The 17,310-nt window shown below is 39.2% G+C and overlaps 1 protein-coding gene across 8 annotated transcripts in view; it reads right to left on the reverse strand.

Annotated features, from left to right (window-relative positions):
* FHOD1 (formin homology 2 domain containing 1) overlaps positions 1–17,310 on the reverse strand; it is a 1,546,190-nt gene that overhangs the window by 33,478 nt on the left and 1,495,402 nt on the right. For all 8 annotated transcript variants that reach the window (XM_044081394.1, XM_044081392.1, XM_044081391.1 and 5 more), the window contains one exon: positions 8,364–8,537. In XM_044081394.1, the coding sequence (XP_043937329.1) occupies positions 8,364–8,537 (174 nt within the window). The remainder of the gene's footprint in view (positions 1–8,363; positions 8,538–17,310) is intronic.

Here is a 17,310-nt window from a genome sequence, read left to right on the forward strand (position 1 = left end):
AAAAAGGTAATTTTTACTGTTTCATCTACAATATATTTGTACTATTGCAGTCTCTTCAAAAAACAGTCAGAGACAAGCTGTTGCTGGAGATCATTATAGCACTTTGCATTTAGGTTCATACATGTGTAGTAGGCTAATGGTCCTGGAGCCTTTACAAGCCTAGCCCATAGGATAAGCCTGGCATCATGCCATCTGACCTTAGTTCCCAGTGCCACTGTCAAGTAGTGCCACTGGAGTGATCCCTGGGGTGAATTTTCTATTTCCCATCCACTCATCAAGATTTCTCTTGAAGAGGATCAGTGAGGTGTTCTGTTAGACATGTATGGGAAGTGTATTCCATAGCATGGGCAGTCTCTGGGTTTTGAACCTGTCCCTCCAGCATGTTGTGTTGACTGTGGTAATGAGGCTGTGGTCTCTGGAGTGTGTGGTGCGGAGGGATTGGGATTTCTTTAGATGTAACATTTCTAACAGAGCTGGGTCAGACATGGGTTTGTAAGTCAAGCAGATTGCCTCTAAGTAGGCGATATGAGAGAGAATAGTTAAGAGTTTTTTTGAGTCTGTCCATATAGGACAACTGTTTAAGGCCTAGGATCATCTTTGTTGAGGTACTTTTGCAGCCTATCCAGTTGTTGCAGGTGTCTAGTGAAGTACATGCCAAATGGGGCACTGCACTCAATGACTGGCCTAATGAAGGAAGGGTAGAGGGAGACAATGACCTCTTTCTTCCTGGTTGCAAAACCCTTAGTAAATGAGATGTGCCACAAAGAACAACTTTCTAACCACAGTGGCAATGTGGTGGTCAAAAGAGAGGCTGTTGTCAACCTGTGTTCCCAGATCTCTGATAATGCCTTCTGTGTTCAGTGGACTATCATCAATGTGGTAATTCATGGGAACCGAGTTTTTCCCAAAGGGGACGATGACACATTTTTTGGCATTGAGCTCAAGGCCATGGTTCCAACACTAGTCACTGGTCTCAGTGAGGCCCTTCTCTGCAGGATGTCAACATCACTTGGGGAGTTAATAACAGCTCCCAACTTGCAAAAGTGTTGGCCTTGACTTCAGAGAAGTAGATACCAAACAGGAGAGGACCCAGGACCTGTGGGACTCCACTCATGACTGGTCAGCAGTCTGACTTGGAGTCAGCTACTTTCACACTGGGGGTTCTAGCTGTGAGCCAGTTTGCAACCCACCTAGTGATACAAGGGGTGATACCTAGCTTAGTAAGTTTTTTTATGATTCCTGAGTGGGGAATGATATCAAAGGTCTTGGCCAGATCAAGGTAGGCTGCATGAACCACCTTGCCTTCATCCTCAGCTCTGGTGACTGACTCAAAGAAGTCAACAAGGTCGAGCAGGCATAATCCACCCTTCACAAAACCAATCTGTGTGGGATCCAGAGTTTGGAGATTCCCTATATCGTTGTTTATTAGGACCATGATGATTGGTTCCATAGCTTTGCATATCAGACTCGTCAGGCTAATGGGGTGATAGTTCCCAGGATCTGCAGTCGCTCCTCCTTTGTGAGAGGGATGACTATCAGTCTGCCATTCAGTAGGGACAAAGCCTGAGGTGATGCTGTGATTGAACAGGGCACACAGGTGTGGTGTCATTTCACTCTATATAGTTCATGTAGAACACAGCCAGGAATATTTGTCAGGTCCCATAGAAGCTGCATTCTTGACCTTGGACAGTGATGTTTTAACCTGGGCAGAAGTAATACTGGGTGCTTGGCAATCTACTGGTATTGTGATTGGTCCTTTGGGGGGGATAAAGTTGGCACTGAATCTGTCGGCTAGTATATTGGCAATATCTGTTGGCTCGGTATAGGAGATCACACTGTGCAGTAGCTCTGAGCAAATCTGGGTATTGCCATGGATATTCTTTACATAACTATAGAAGGCCTTGTGGTTGTCTTTACTATCTGCTGCAATTCTGTTTTCATAGTTAGCTTTAGAGATTTGATGAGGGATCTCAACTTTTTGTTTAGGCTGATAAGGGAGTTTTTCTAGTCTTGGGAGTTCACCTTATTCTGCATCCGTTTTTTCCTTCTGTTGTAGAGTTTGTTTATGGCAGGGGACCAACAGATTGGCTTCCTTTTTTTGGAGGCGAGTGTATTGGTTCTATTGGGTATGGCGAGATCCATGCATTTGTGTACGTGTTCGTACAGTGCATTTGTGTATGGATTCGGTGGTCATGCAACTATTTTCCATTTGCATGAGTGTCATGAAGTTAGCTACCTCTGTTTTTAGGAGCCCAAGTTAGCTTTGGAGACATTTTTCATGGTGGTCGCATTTGTGTGTTGGGGGGATGTGGATTTCCAAGGTGATTAGTTTGTGGTCGAATCTAACCAGGGAGGATTTAACTATTGGTGTATAGCAACAGTCGCCCATGTTAGTAATGACCAGGTCAAGGATGTTTCTCCCTCTAGTAGGAGTAAAAAAGAGCTGGTCCAGGGCACTGGAATTAATGAATTCCAGGAAACGTTGGGCAAGTGTATTGGTACATGAGTATTTTTCCCAGTTAATGGAGGGGTAGTTGAAGTCGCCCAGTATGAGAGTGTTAGGTTGGACCCTAATATTCTCCAGGGTGCTTAGGAATGTGGTGCGTGTCTTGGGACACGGTTGGGGACCTACAGCAGGCTATGACCTGAAATCGCTGTCTTACCCAATGTTAGCTGCATCTTAAGTATCTCTGATGTGTTATGTTGGGTTACCAGTCTGGAGGTGTGTGCATCCTTTATGAATATGGAAATATCACTGCCTTTGGAACTTCGGTCTAAGTTCTGGGGCCAAAAGGTGTGGAATGAGTTATACCCTGGTAGTGCAGGGGTGCTTTCTGCTGCTTTGAACCAGGTCTCTGTTACAGCAGAAATGTCGACATTCTCCTGCTTCGAGCAAGTGCATTTTGAGATTTAGAGTGAACAGCATGACCCTCAGATTGCTTTTGTTTGTAGCTGTTACAGTGGTAATTTGGTCTTTGGAATTCAGCCTAAAAAAGGCACTATAGGGGTGGCAAGAGCCTTGACCAGTATCTGGAAGCCCAGGCGTGACATATGCAAGCCATCTCTGGCAAAGCATCGAGGTCCGTCAGTCATGTCATCCTAGGCAGACAGATACTGGATCCCTTTGGAAGGCCACCAAAAACTTAGCCAATTGTTGAAATCAATAATTTTCTGCTTGTACTGTGGTATCATTCTGGTGATGGTAGGATGCTGCTCAGGGCTAGGGTCATACCCACCTGGGCTACATAATCTGAGAGCTCCTTCATGTCTCTTTTCATGTAGTCCATGGAGGTACGTCTCGTGTCATTCACACCCACATGTTCAATGACAGAGTCATATTTGTACCTCTTGTTGAGGGACCTGAGTGCATGCATTATGTGGCGGATCCTGGCACCTGACAGGCAGCTGACTGTTACTTTCTCTTTGTTCAACCTAGTGAGTGGGACAACAGTGTGCCTCACTATCGAGTCACCTATGACAAGTGTGTTTGACATGCTGTTTTGCCTTAGGGGCTTTGGTTGAGTGGAACACTGTTTAGGAGAGTTATGTCTCTCATGATTAGTGTTGTGCTGTGATGGTCGAGTGTGTTTCTACCTTGGAAGCCTCTGCTGTTTGTACAGATTTTTATTGAGAGCCTCCAGGAAGGTGGGTGTGTGCTTTGTGTTTTTATGTGAAGGCAGTGCTCATGTGTTTGTTCTGGAGGGCTATGTGTTCCATGTTGTGTTGCAAGTGTTGACTTTCTCCTCTTGACAAGTTATTCTGGTCCTGGCTGGAGAGTGCGTGGCTTCCAATCTGGATATATAAGTGCATCTCTCACAAGTCTGAGTGTTGGGAGGTAAGAGGAGAGGGTTGTCAGTGTACATGAGGCAGTTGCTACATTGTCTCAGGATACCCAAGTTCACCAGGTTAATAGGAGAAAGCACAGGGAACTGATGTTTAGACATGTCTGGAGGGGTGGGCATTACTAATAAGTACTGAAGCTGTTTCCTTGAAGAACGTTTAGTGCTGGTAGCACTTTTGTGTGCTACAATAATTGCTACAAGAAGTCTGGTAAGGTGCTAGATTAATAAGCTAGTAATAAAACCATGATTCTAATATAACTGCAGTCACATTAAACTTAGTGTCAACATGTTTGCAGAATTAAGTTTAGCGAAGTTCACAGCAAGTGTAAAAATACAACCTTACATGGTTCCTGTAAGAAAATGAAACATGGTTTACACTCAGTTAACTTTCTCATGTGACTGAAGTGTTTTGAAGGCATCTCTTATAATATTATAAACAGCCTCAATAATAAGTGGCAATACTGGGGAAAAAAATAGCACTGTAGAAATTCAACAAATGAAATTATACTGTGCAGAACCCATGGTGACTATCTGCTGTTGTACATTAACATGTTTTACTTTTGAAGAAAGTATAGTACTTCTAAATAAAGAGAAACTTTGCAGATAACTTAAGGTTGGACTTGCTCTCTCCAGCACTCTCAAATTCTTTCTGTACACTAAATTAATATCATACTATGTAGTAATCTCTAAATGCTCAGATTGTTGTAGTCACATGTTCTTCCCCTAAACTGAACACCTGCATCTGTGACTTCACATCCCATAAATTTACCCCAAATATCACAACTCGACCTAACTCTAACTCACAGCAAACCTTGAACCTCAGTTTTAACCCCAACTTAATATTATTCACTTATTTCTATGGTAACCACATTTGCCCAGACATAACTTCATTCAAAGCTAGACTTGACTAAATGCCATTTTATTCAGTTTAGCATTTTCACAGACTGAATTTGACTAAACGGACTTAGTTAAACTGAAAGCAAAAGGCAGCCTCGTCAGCTGCACAGACCACTATCACGTCCTCTGACAGTGTCTCCCAGGCTCTGGCAGTTGTGTGCTTGTCACCTACTGTCCACCCATTTTGCTACTTGAATCTTCCCACCCCTCCAAACTGTACTACTCTGCATTCAACTGGACTACGTGCTGTGGGACCTCTGAGAAGCCTTCCAGACCAATAAGGATCACCCATTCTTAGCTTCAATGTAGGTGTTAGCCTAGTACTGTACATATTTGCAATGTCCCTAATGCTTGTTAGTAGTAGCTTGCACACTCCATGGGATGCCTTGGGAATTTTCACCCCCCTGATTCTCCAGTAGCTAGCTAATTGACCCTTCTGGCCACTAGGTGGCATTTGACAAGAAATAAAGAGAAAAACCCCATTAGTTGCCATGTAGCGCTTTGTCTGGCAAAGACTGTAGCCCTCTACATCCTAGCGCTTTTCCTACTAGCCATACTTGCAGTAAAGCACAACAAAAGATTACAACATTACACAGGCTAGCTAAAAGTTCCTCTGCTCTCCTACCCAGACAGGCTGTGACCACAATACATGCAGCACTCAACACCTTAGTTCTAATTAATGTTTACTTTTTCTGGGTGCAGAAACGCCAGCCCTCATGCCTATATGTGGTCTCACCCTCCTTTTCTTGACTCCATGTACAAAACTAAGCATAATCAGGTTAATGTAGTTTAATTAAAAGTTTTAGTTAGTTTAGTTAATTTAGCCTCAGAAACTCACCTTATTACATTTCCAGCTCACTGATTTTTTTTTTACTTCTCTTGCCTCCTCCTGGTGGGTCAACCCGCTCCGTTCACACTCGTTGCACTCAGGCTCACTCTGCTCCCCTACCCTACCCCCATCCCCACTTTCATTTGATTTATACCTAGCCTAACCACACCCCCACCCCCATCCAATCCCTTTCACATCCCATAATCCTCTGCCCTACCTCTCTACTACTCCTCCTTCCCTGTATTCCCATCCTCCCTGTCAGACAACTCCTCCCCTCTATTCACTCTACATTCCCATCCCCCTACAACCTCTCAAGTACCATGAACTTCAAGCCCTTTCTCACCAACACCTTTCTTCTCCTGTTTCTATTCCTGTCCTACAACAAACTCCATCAATTCTCAACATATCATACACTTCACATCTCCTACTCTTCCACACTCTACCCCCCCCATCCTCATCACGACAGTTACAGTAACATAGGCCAACTCTTGATACACACTACCTTGCTCTTCTCACCCTTCAAGCCCTTACACATCCACCATCCAAAACTCCCACTACCTAAATACCTCACACCAACAAACAAAATGAAATTCCATGTCCTTCACTCACTCACTCACTCACTCACTCACTCACTCACTCACTCACTCACTCAATCACATCAAGATCCTATGTGACATCCATCCCAACCCAAGGCATACCAACAGTACTGCACAACACACACAATCTTCCACATCCCCTATAACCACTCCATCTTATACTCAGCTACATCCCCTCCCCCCCTCCAAATATCCTCTAACTCAGATCTACTCCTGTTAAATCTCAACCTTAGTAGCATCTTAAACAAGACCACCGAGTTTCATGCTACCCTAACCACCTACTCTCTTGAGTTGGTCAGTCCAAGGAAAGAACCAACTACCACCCCATAGCAATCCTCTTCCCCCTCACAAAAATCCTAGAGAAATGCATCCACAATCCTCTTCCCCCTCACAAAAATCCTAGAGAAATGCATCCACAATCAACTTTTAAGTTACTTCCTTAGCAAAAACCTACTTTCCACGTGTCAGCATGGCTTTCGACCAAAGCACAGTACCAGTACAGCTCTTCTATCCTTCTCCAACTCTGTCCATCATCATATGAACGAAAAACATCAGGTCGCTTCCATATTTCTTGACATGTCAAAAGCCTTCCACACCGTGTCCCACCAGCTGCTTCTTAATAAACGATCTTCCTATGGCCTCAGCTTACCCTCACTAAACTGGTTTCATAGCTATCTTTCCTACTGTCAACAAGCTATTTGGGACACCTCACTCTCCCCAATGCTCCCCATCTCTGTGGGAGTCCCTCAAGGATCCATTCTGGGTCCACTTCTCTATCATTTTTACTCATAACCTCTGTAAAGCAACCGATCATGCCTCCATAGTACAGTATGCTGATGATTCTACCCTTAACTTTTCTGCTCCCTCCACCCTAGCACTCCATTCAAGAATCCAATCAGCTTTTCAGGATATTGAATCCTACCTCTCTCAACATCAACTCATTTTAAATCCCAACAAAACCAAGCGTATAGTATTTAGTAATAAAAAATACAAAACATCACAGTTCCCTCTATCAAACCTCCTCCTCAAACGGTACAAAAATAGCCCCCACCAACCACACAAAACTCGTAGGTATTACCATTGATGAAAACCTTAAATTTCATATACATATTGCCCAAACCATCAAAAAAGTACACATCAGATTAGGTAGCCTCTATAGAGCTAAACCATTCCTAATACCCAATGCAAGGCTTGCCACAGCATGCACACACCTCCTAAGTACCCTTCTCTATGGTTCTATTGTCTTTACTAACCTCCAGAAATCTGACCTCAATAAACTGGAATCATGCTACCACAAAATTGCAAAATTTGCCACCAACCTCCCACACACATCCCACCACTGCTCATCTTTTTCAGCTTTAAACTGGCTAGAGCTACCAAACCTTCTGACTCTCAATCATCTAGCCCAATAACCCACCAAACCAATAACTGCCCTGCAATATCCTCCTTCGTTCAACCTAACCCCAACTGGTGAACGCTGAGATTCTCCAACAAGCTCCTAGTAAAAGTATCCAACTCCCACAACCAACACAGTGATTCCCTCTATTCCTACAATATAGCCAAACTCTGGAATTCCCTACCAGAAACTATAAGGAACACACCCTCACATGACCAATTCAAATCCCTACTAAAACACCACCTTAGCAATCACTGGCTATGCTCCTCTCACTCCCCAGGTTAAACCCCCTCTCCTTTCCTGTTTCCTTCTCTCTGTTAAGTCTCATCACCACCTGCTTTTTGGTATATTAGTACCACATTCTCTGTTTACCATCCCAGTAGCTCACTCAACTCCTAAATATACTTTACTCTTAGCTTCTGGGTTATTGTGGACTGGACTGTTTCTATCTGCAGTTCTGCTATCCTGTTTTTTTTACTACAGCCACGACATTTGTAATTATTTAGAATCACGTATGTAATGTTGATGTCTTAATATTGTAAACATGCATTGTATTTTGTCTGCTGATGTTTTTGAATGTAATTGTTTTTTTCTCTCAATATTGTAATCATGCATTCGTATTTTTTTGTCAATGTTTGAATGTAAAAACTGCTTGATTTTATATTTCTGTGGAACTTTTCTCCCAGGGCCTCCACTGAAAATGGGCCTCTGGCCCAGTCAGACATTCCCGGTCAACAAAATGTAATAAATAATAAATAAAATAAATAAAGGTTCATGTGAAGAGATGAAACAAAATCACTTACTGGACTTCCTGTTGGCACGAGACCTTTTGCGCTCTTTAGGAGTTGATGGTCTTGGGTTGGAGTTTTGAGTTACTGACATTACTAAGCGATCCATAATTTCATCAGTGGCATCATCAGGGTTGCCACCTTCATCTTTAATCAAAGGTGCATTTGTTGGGCTCACCCTTCCTAAACCTCCATGAAAAGAGAAAAAAAAATAGTGAGCAACAGGAAACTGAAAACGGAGAACAATGACAGCATGAAACACTGCTCCTGGATTGCTACTATCCAAGTAAAAAGTGAAAAACACCTGCACATTTTCTATAAATGTCAGGTTTTGTGAAGTAGATACAGACTTGTAAAGTAAGGGCTGTCCATCTAAAGACACAATTCATCACTTATCCATGGGTATCAATAAAGGAAGAAGGTTCACAAATGGGGTCACAACAGGGTATAGCCTAACATGATGGTTACCATGGACTGCAGCATATCATCAGGAATCATACCACAGTAACACAGCTTAAAGCAATTGCCAGTCAACATTCTCATTGGTACATGTATTTTTTAAACAAATTCAACATAATTAGATTCTCAGACACACAAGATTATTGATTTATTTACAAAATCTTAATGTAAAACAATTTGGCTCCACAAAGGGGGGGGGTAATAAATTGTCAACATCTCATCCAGGTTACTTCAGATGCTAAGATTAAATTAGATTACACTGAAAAAGAACTCTACAAACTGGACCCAAACAAATACAGGAAGGAGACAGAATTGGTAATAATGACTTAAGAACACTTCAGCATAAACTTACAGTACCATTACATCTGTTATTCACCAGTTATGTATAGGGGTATTCCTCAAGACTGGAAATATACAAAGACTTCCAAGATGGCCACACACACTCTGAGTAACAGCTTAATTATAACTCTCCGAGTGTGAAAACAAAAACTCAGGGTAGAGACCCAGTGAACTTGTCTTGTTGGGTAAATTTCAGTAACTGCTTAGTAGTAAATGCACTGTATGGATGCCAGCAAAAAGAAATTCAGAGAACCTGAAAGAAAATCACTCACAAGTGGTAAGGAGAAAACACTGACTGGGAAGAATTATGCAGCTGTTCAGAAAAAGCTCTAGCTTTGGTGCAAAACATGACTTCCAGTAACCTAAAGGAAAAAATAAGTCAATTGCACTCAGAGCTGATTAAAATAAATGAAACACTAAAGGACTATATCAACTCAAACAATAAAAGGCTGGAAAAAATGGAAGAAGTTTTAAAGAAATATTCAGCATGCTGATAAAACTGCAAAACTCAGAGGTTGAAGTGAAGAAAAGTCTGGCTGAATATTAGACTGCTCAAGAAGAGGTGCTTCAAAAAATAATAGATTTAGAAGACGGAATGTTGGGAAAACCTGAGATTTTCTGCTGTACCAATGAAGCTAGAAGGAACAGACTGTATTAATTTTATATAAGCACAAATAAGCAACCACACTGGTATTCCACAGCAGGCGTTGTTAAAGGAAAGGGCGCATCATGTATATGCTCCAGACTTGGCCATGAGAATCCAACCTAGACCTTTAATAGTAAGGATGCTATCCTAGCAGTAGAGACAGTTGATTCTGACAATACTATGGCAGAAAGACAAAGTACTAAAAGTGTGAGGCAGTAGAGTGTTTGTGGAAAATGACTACTACAGTCTGTACACCAGGCAGAAGAGTAAATTTATTCCACTAATGAGGGAATTTTGAGAAGCAGGCATGAGATTCAAGCTGCAGTATCCAACTATTTTAAGAGTATTCTTTCCTGGAGGGTCAGAATTATTTTTGATGCAAAACATGCTAAGAGTAAATACAAAAGTTTGTCCAACAAAAACTGAGCTATGAAACAGAAGGATACTCTGCTTCTTGTTCTTTTGGTAATAGAGCCCATAGAGAGACTGTGCCAGTGAAATCTCTTCCAATGTTTCAAAGGAAAATGTTTGAGAGAAAGAAAAAAAAAGCACAAGACTTGACTAGAGGAACCAGAAGTACATTGGGATGGAGATCAACAGGAAGAAAACCAGCAATTAGGAAATTAACAAATATACATGGGATTACAAAGCATTAATTATATTTGTGAAACATCACAGAACAAGAAAACCAGGAAATATTGAACTTTTTTGACTTTGTTAAACTTGTAGGGGACTCCAAAGCACATGCCGTACTTCATGTTATTAATGTTTGGAAGAACATTTAAGAGAAGGGAAGAGAAAGGAAAGAGTTAACTGCAAGTAAAACAAAATTTTCTTAACAGTAATATTTTTATAATGCATGACCATCTGCATGCTTTATTTTCAAGTGTAATTTTTCAAGTATAATAGGTATACTAAAGTAAACAGGTGCCCCTGTTTTTTTTAATTCTTTCTTTTTCCTTGTTCAGTTTTAAGAGATGTACTAGCTAAAGTAGTTAGGAAGACCTTCTACATTGCCCACCTCATCATGAAGGGATTCTCATCTAGATCAAGGGAGGTCATAGTCTCCCTATACTCATCACTCATCAGACCAATGATTGAGTACAATGCAATGTATCTGACCCGACACTTGCAGCAGCTGGAGGCCACAAAGTTCCTCACCAAAAGGATAAAGGGTCTCAAACATCTGTCCTATGCTGCCCGACTGAAAGAACTCCAGCTCTATTCAGTCGCCATCGCTTGCTCAGAGGTGACCTTTGCCTAACATACAAGGCCATGTCAAACCCAGATTTGATGAATATGCTTCACCTCAAAAATCTAGATCCATCAGAGCCACAAGGGGAGACTTAAACCATTAATAGGGCGTGCTGGAGGGATAGATTCATCACCAAAGACTCCCTATGCTGTGGAATAAAATCCCGGTATATGTGAGGCAGAGCACCGCTGGCCTTGTTCAAGAGAAATCTTGACCAATGGATGGGAGAATTACCTCAGTGTCACTGCTCAACAGAGGCACAGCAAAATAATGGGTATAGCTCCCCATACTAAAGGATGGGCTAGGCTTGTAAATGCCCTCGGGCAGATAGCCTAGTATGAACCTATGAACCTATGAACGCACTGAAGTGTAAAAACAGATGAAGTTCAAAAGAGCATGACACAAGAGAAACTGATGTGCTTTTTCTTACTCTTCCATAGTAAAATGATTGGATTAAAGCAATTGGCTTGATTTAGTAGCAGGTTTTAAGGGGAAGCAAATAAATAAAAAAAAAGGAACAACGAACACAATAAAAAATTTGCTCAAGCAAATAAATGAGTGGTTGTAGAGGCAACTGTGTATCTGGTTCTGATTTCTCCACGGAGACAATCTGATAAGGACTAATAAAACAGAATAGTTCTTTCAATGGCTAGGAGACCATGTTTTCTGAAAACACTCAGGTGTTTTCCCAATCTGGGGGAGGAATAAAGACAAGACAAAAACAGACCGAACTTAGTAGAAGCACATGTTGTATTATGCATCTTGGCATGGATAACCTTCCTCATAGGTTAATCCTAGTTTGTGTGTGGCTGTCAGACTGGGACAATTTTTTGTCCTACTAGGAGAGTTAAACCTCAATATTTGAAAATATACATAATTTTGTGTGCCACTGTTAAAAAGTTTTAAGGGTGTTCTAGAGATTTTGTTTTTCATCTGAGGGTTTCACTAAAACATGAGTTCAACTGGATATGACAAGGAACAACTACAAAAATCAACCTATCAAACATTAGTGTATGCATGTAACACAAAAGATGGAACTAGGCATTTTTTTAAAAGCTGTTACACAGAACAGGTGGGAATAATAACTTCTTAACATAATGCCAACACTTTCCATATTATCTTTAAAAGTAAAGGGTCTCACAGATATATACAAGCAGGAAAGAGTAGTAAACTATATTAAAAAATGTTGTATGCAAATAGCCGTGTCATAGAAGACACATTTGGAAAGAACTCTACATGTGAATTTGATAAATAAATGTTTTCAGGATGGTTATCCAGTTGAATATCTGGGACAAAGAAAAAGGGGAGTACTTATATTAATTGCAAGAGGAACTTTAATAGTGAAAAAGGAGGATGAAAAGGATAATAATGGTAGATTTGTAGTACTAAGGCGCTGCTGGCAAGGGAGGTGGATTACACTGGCATGTATTTATATTCCACCTAAAACTGCTACAATGGAGCTTAAGAAAATTCTTGGAGAAATAATTAGCTTTCAGCAGAACAAATTACTTATAGGTGGAGACAGGAATTTGATTTTTTTTTTGTGGTGAGGATGTATCCAGGGGGGCCCAGAAGGGAAAATACAATAAAAGAGGGTGGATTTCTGAAGAAATTTATTAAATTATTTGGCATGGAAGAAGTGAATTCTGTTGTGAGAGTTTGGTGTGGATTATACATATTATTCCTCAAGATACAAAAACTGGGCTAGGCTAAACTGAACTTATGTTTCACAGCAGCATGTGCATTTAATTGAAAGTTTTGATAAGTATCCAATAATTATTTCAGATCATGTGCCAATAATCACTAAAATAAAAATGCAGGGTAATGAAATAAAAATTAGACACTGGCACTTTTTCCACCTAACTATTGAAAAGAGAGGAATTTATTGAATGGGTAGTGGAAATTATTTGGGGAGTTATTACAGAAAATAGAAACTACTTCTGAAAATATAGCTAGGGAGTGGGATAAAATTAAACTGGTGTTTAAAAATAGGGTGGAAATAAAAGAAAGAGAGATATGGTTAATAAGTAACAAGAATTACTTAGAGAGCCTGACAAATGTTGAAGTATTGCAAAATAGGGGAAATCTCACAGAACAAGAGGAAGAGCAATTGCATAATGCTAAACAGAAAATAAGGGATTACCTTGATAATATGCATGAGTTTAGAAAGACTGCTGTTAAGCAACTGATTTTGGTTTAGAAAGATTCCTGTTAAGCAATGGGTTTTTGATAACTCCAGAGCACAAAACTTTTAGCACAACAACCCAGACAACAGCATGTAGAAAGGGGTATTCCCAAGCTTAGGAAGCCTATAACAAAGGAAGATAACAGATCCTGTAAAGGTACTAGAAGTATTTTAGAAATTTTATGAAAATCTATATATATCAGAAAAATGTGGAGATCAATGAAAATGTTTATGGAAGAATTAAATATGCCAAGGTCAGAGGTAGATGAAGCTCAATTTCTAATAGGTTAGGAAGAGATGAGATAAAAATGGTGATGTATAACCAATTTATAGGAAAGTCCTCAGGAACAGATGGTATTCCTGTGGAAGTTTGGAAGCTAAGAAGGACAAAAACAAAACCTTACAGATCTTTATCAAACAGTATTTTAAGAGGAAAAGCACAAACACCCTGGAAGAAAGTTCTGGCAGCTGTAATACCTAAAGAAGGTAAAGACTGATCAGATTCAGCTTCATATAGACCCGAGTCAATCCTAACTATGATTAGAAAGTGTTTATGTCTATAACGGCTAAAAGAATGGCAAAGATGATAGCAACATTGATAGATCAGGATCAATGTGGTTTTGTGGATGGAAGGCAAACATCTGACAACATTAACAGAGCAATGATGATCCAGAGGGAAGCAGAATGTAAGGAAATACCACTGTTGCTGGTGGGTCAGCAACTAGGGATATGTGGGAAGAGACTACACAAAAGATAAAAAAATGAGAAATTGGAAGCTCTGTTTTACAGTTATGGACAGCAAGATACAGGCAATTAAAATGTTTTAGTAGCTTTAGTTTTATACACAGGTCAAGCATATTTTATCAACCAGAGGAAAAGTTGTGGATAGTAATTAATAAACAGCCGAAGGGATAAGCTGATTCTTCCAAAGGAACAAAGTGGTCTGGGATTATCTCATCTGAAGGGGTATTTCAGAGCTACACAGTTAAGGCTCCTATACATAGCAGAAGCAGAAAACTATAATTCAAAGTGGAAAGGGATGGAGACAAAACAGGGAAGGAGCTCAAGAAGTGAAAAGAGACTGGGATTTTGGATGCAGGCATTTTGGATGCAGGTCCTTAAGGGGAAAAACAATAACCATACAGAAAATTATTTTCATAAAGTAACAAAGTATTCTAAGAACTAAGCCAACATGGGAATGGAGAAAGAAGATTCTGCTTATAGGGATAATTGCAATTAGGGATACAGACAATAAGCAAGAGGGGGATGGAATTTATTGGAGAAAACCTGCAAAGGAACCAATGTATTGGGAGCAAATATTTAGAGAGGAAAAGGTAATAGAATGGGAAGAGGTCAAAAATTTATTTGGACTGCAGGCTAGAGATTGCCTTCTCTATCAATGATTGATATCAGACTATAGGCAAAGAGAAAGAAACAGGGGAATCCTAAGTGAAAGACTAGTACCAACAGAGTTTCTAGTAGAATCTAGAACAGAAGCTGCTGTTAAAAAGAGATGTTTAGTACGGCACATAAAATATTGCATGACAACTATAAGAATCAGAGGATGTTAGAAAGGATTGGGAAGAGAGACTGGATAAGCAATTCAGAAAGAGACAATTGAGGGATATGCATGTCTCCCAAATATGCAACTAAGTCTAGAACATTTTGGATCATTGCTTGGAAGTGTTTACATAGATACTTTTATACCCAGAGCAGACTCTACAAAGAATTTTTCATCAGGTAGATGGTAAATGTTGGAGGTGTGATGGGGAAGAAAGAGGTAAATGTTAACATATTTTCTGGGAGTTTAATGAGTTGGCAGACTATAAAAATTACCTGCAAACTACTCTATCAGAAATATTTGGTGTGCAAATTGGTATAACTAAGGAAATTATTTTTTGAGTTGTGATACAGAATCAGTATTGCCTAGATATAGTAAGGCCTTGCTGAGTCTAATTATGATGGCCGCCAAAAAAAACAATTACTAGAAAATGGAAATCAAAGTCTATATCAACTATACTAGAAGTAGTGAATATAGTAACAGAGTTAAAAGAACTGGAAATGGGATCTTTAGAAAAGGGTAGGAGCAAATTACATGGAAAAATGGGAATTTTGGGAACAATACATACAGAGTAACATTTTGGAGGAGGAATGAGGTTTAAAAGAAGGCAGGATTTGAATTAGCTATGTGATGTTTGACTGACAATGACTGGATAGATTACAAGTGATGTATAATGCCCGCAACTAAAATATGATTTGTTTTCAGTTACAAGACTGTCTACATCATAAGTGAGAATTTAATAAAGACATTTCTTGTTTAAAAAAAAGATTGGAGACATGCACTTGTCAAATCTATCTTTAAGGAGAAAGGAAACAGGATAAGTCCAGACACATACAGACCTATAGGTTTACTTTCTTGTTGTGGAACAATAATAGAAAATATTATTTTGGATAAATTACTGTCAGAAATGGAAAGTTTGAGACTTGAAACCACATATCAGCATGTATATGTTGAAAACAGCTCTATAGCCATTTATAATATGATGCCCTATAACAATTCATCAGTTATAAATAAAAAAAAATTGTGCTGTGATGCAATTTATATAGATTAATATCATCCTTTGATTGGGTTATATACAAAACATTGATCAATGAATTAGAACAACTAGGTATTAATGTACTCTTGATAAGATGAATAGCTGCATGGCTTACAAATAGTACATGGCAAATATCACACAATTGGAAAGGTGAAATTCTAGGTTACAGTGAGGGTGTCCCACAAGGTCTTCCCTAGGCCCTTACTTGTTTAGATTGCATCTTCCAAAAGAAAATTCATTTAAAACAAGGCAACACTGGAAAAATAAGAAAACGTATTAAGCACTTTCATCCACAAGGGACTTCTTAATAACATGCATAAAAAACTTCTTAATTTTAAATATACATCATCCAATAGACAACTACAATTAATTATACAGTAAACCAATAAAAACTAACATTTATTTAATAAAATTATTACATAAAAAAATGTGATGTTAATCACCTCATTGAGACCAGGAAATTTGTCAGCTTGCAGTTTAGTCTGCCACAAAATCTCCCACATTTCTAAACAATTCCTGTAATTTACACCCATAGAATCTAATCATACACATTCTAAAATAGTCAAATAGTTTTTTAAAAAATGGCAAGACAGTGTGTGTTTGTATAAACTCTTTCATTCATCTTTATTTTTTATGGAATATAAATGTTCCTTATTGCGTGAAAAAAAATATGCATTGTCATGCCAACATAGAAGGCATTGCATTATGAACACAAAGCAATGTATACAACTCCAGCCGTATTACAGTTTACATGCTCCAAAATCTTAATCTTTCATAATACAGCACATCAATATTTGGCCTAATATACATGTATACACATTGCAAAAGCTGCATTTGAACATGCCCTTTGGCTTAGTTATAAGTAACCAAACTACTTTAGCATTCTCAATTTCTAAACGTTTAATAGTTTTAGTTTTCCTATAAACAAAATTTGGTCTAGTGTTAAGTTTGTGTCTTTCGGCTTTTCCTGGTTAGGGGTCGCCACAGCGGAACTCCGGTCCGCTAATGATTGGTAGTTGATTTTTATGTGCTGAGTTACCAACCCTGACGCACAACCTTCAATGAAGGTTGGTCTAGTGTTAAGTATTCTAGCTAATTCTGAATTACCTTTTAAAATCTTCCAGTTCTCTGAGATAATATATCTAATATCTGAATTAGCTACATTCATTTTCAAGACAAATAAACTATTGTAATTGGTATTTTCCCTAATCTAATGGATATTACCGGAAAAACCCAATAACAATATTGGAGGAAATAAATCTTTCCTTTTTTTAACTTATTCTGCCATAGCTTCAAATTTAGCCTTATAACCCCTTTCACAAAACATGCTAATTAAATCTAACAAGGTTTCACTAAATGCAAATTAATCAGTAGTTAATCTAGATGCCCTGATCATCTGTTACTTTAGGTATATTATTTTTGATAAAAGATGGATGGACACAAGAATAATGTATAAAGTTATTAGCAAAACACTCTTTAGA

The sequence above is a fragment of the Protopterus annectens genome, chromosome 8.part0, assembly GCF_019279795.1.
Source record: "Protopterus annectens isolate FY-2018-M chromosome 8.part0, PAN1.0, whole genome shotgun sequence".
In the NCBI taxonomy this organism is placed as follows: Eukaryota; Metazoa; Chordata; order Ceratodontiformes; family Protopteridae; genus Protopterus; species Protopterus annectens.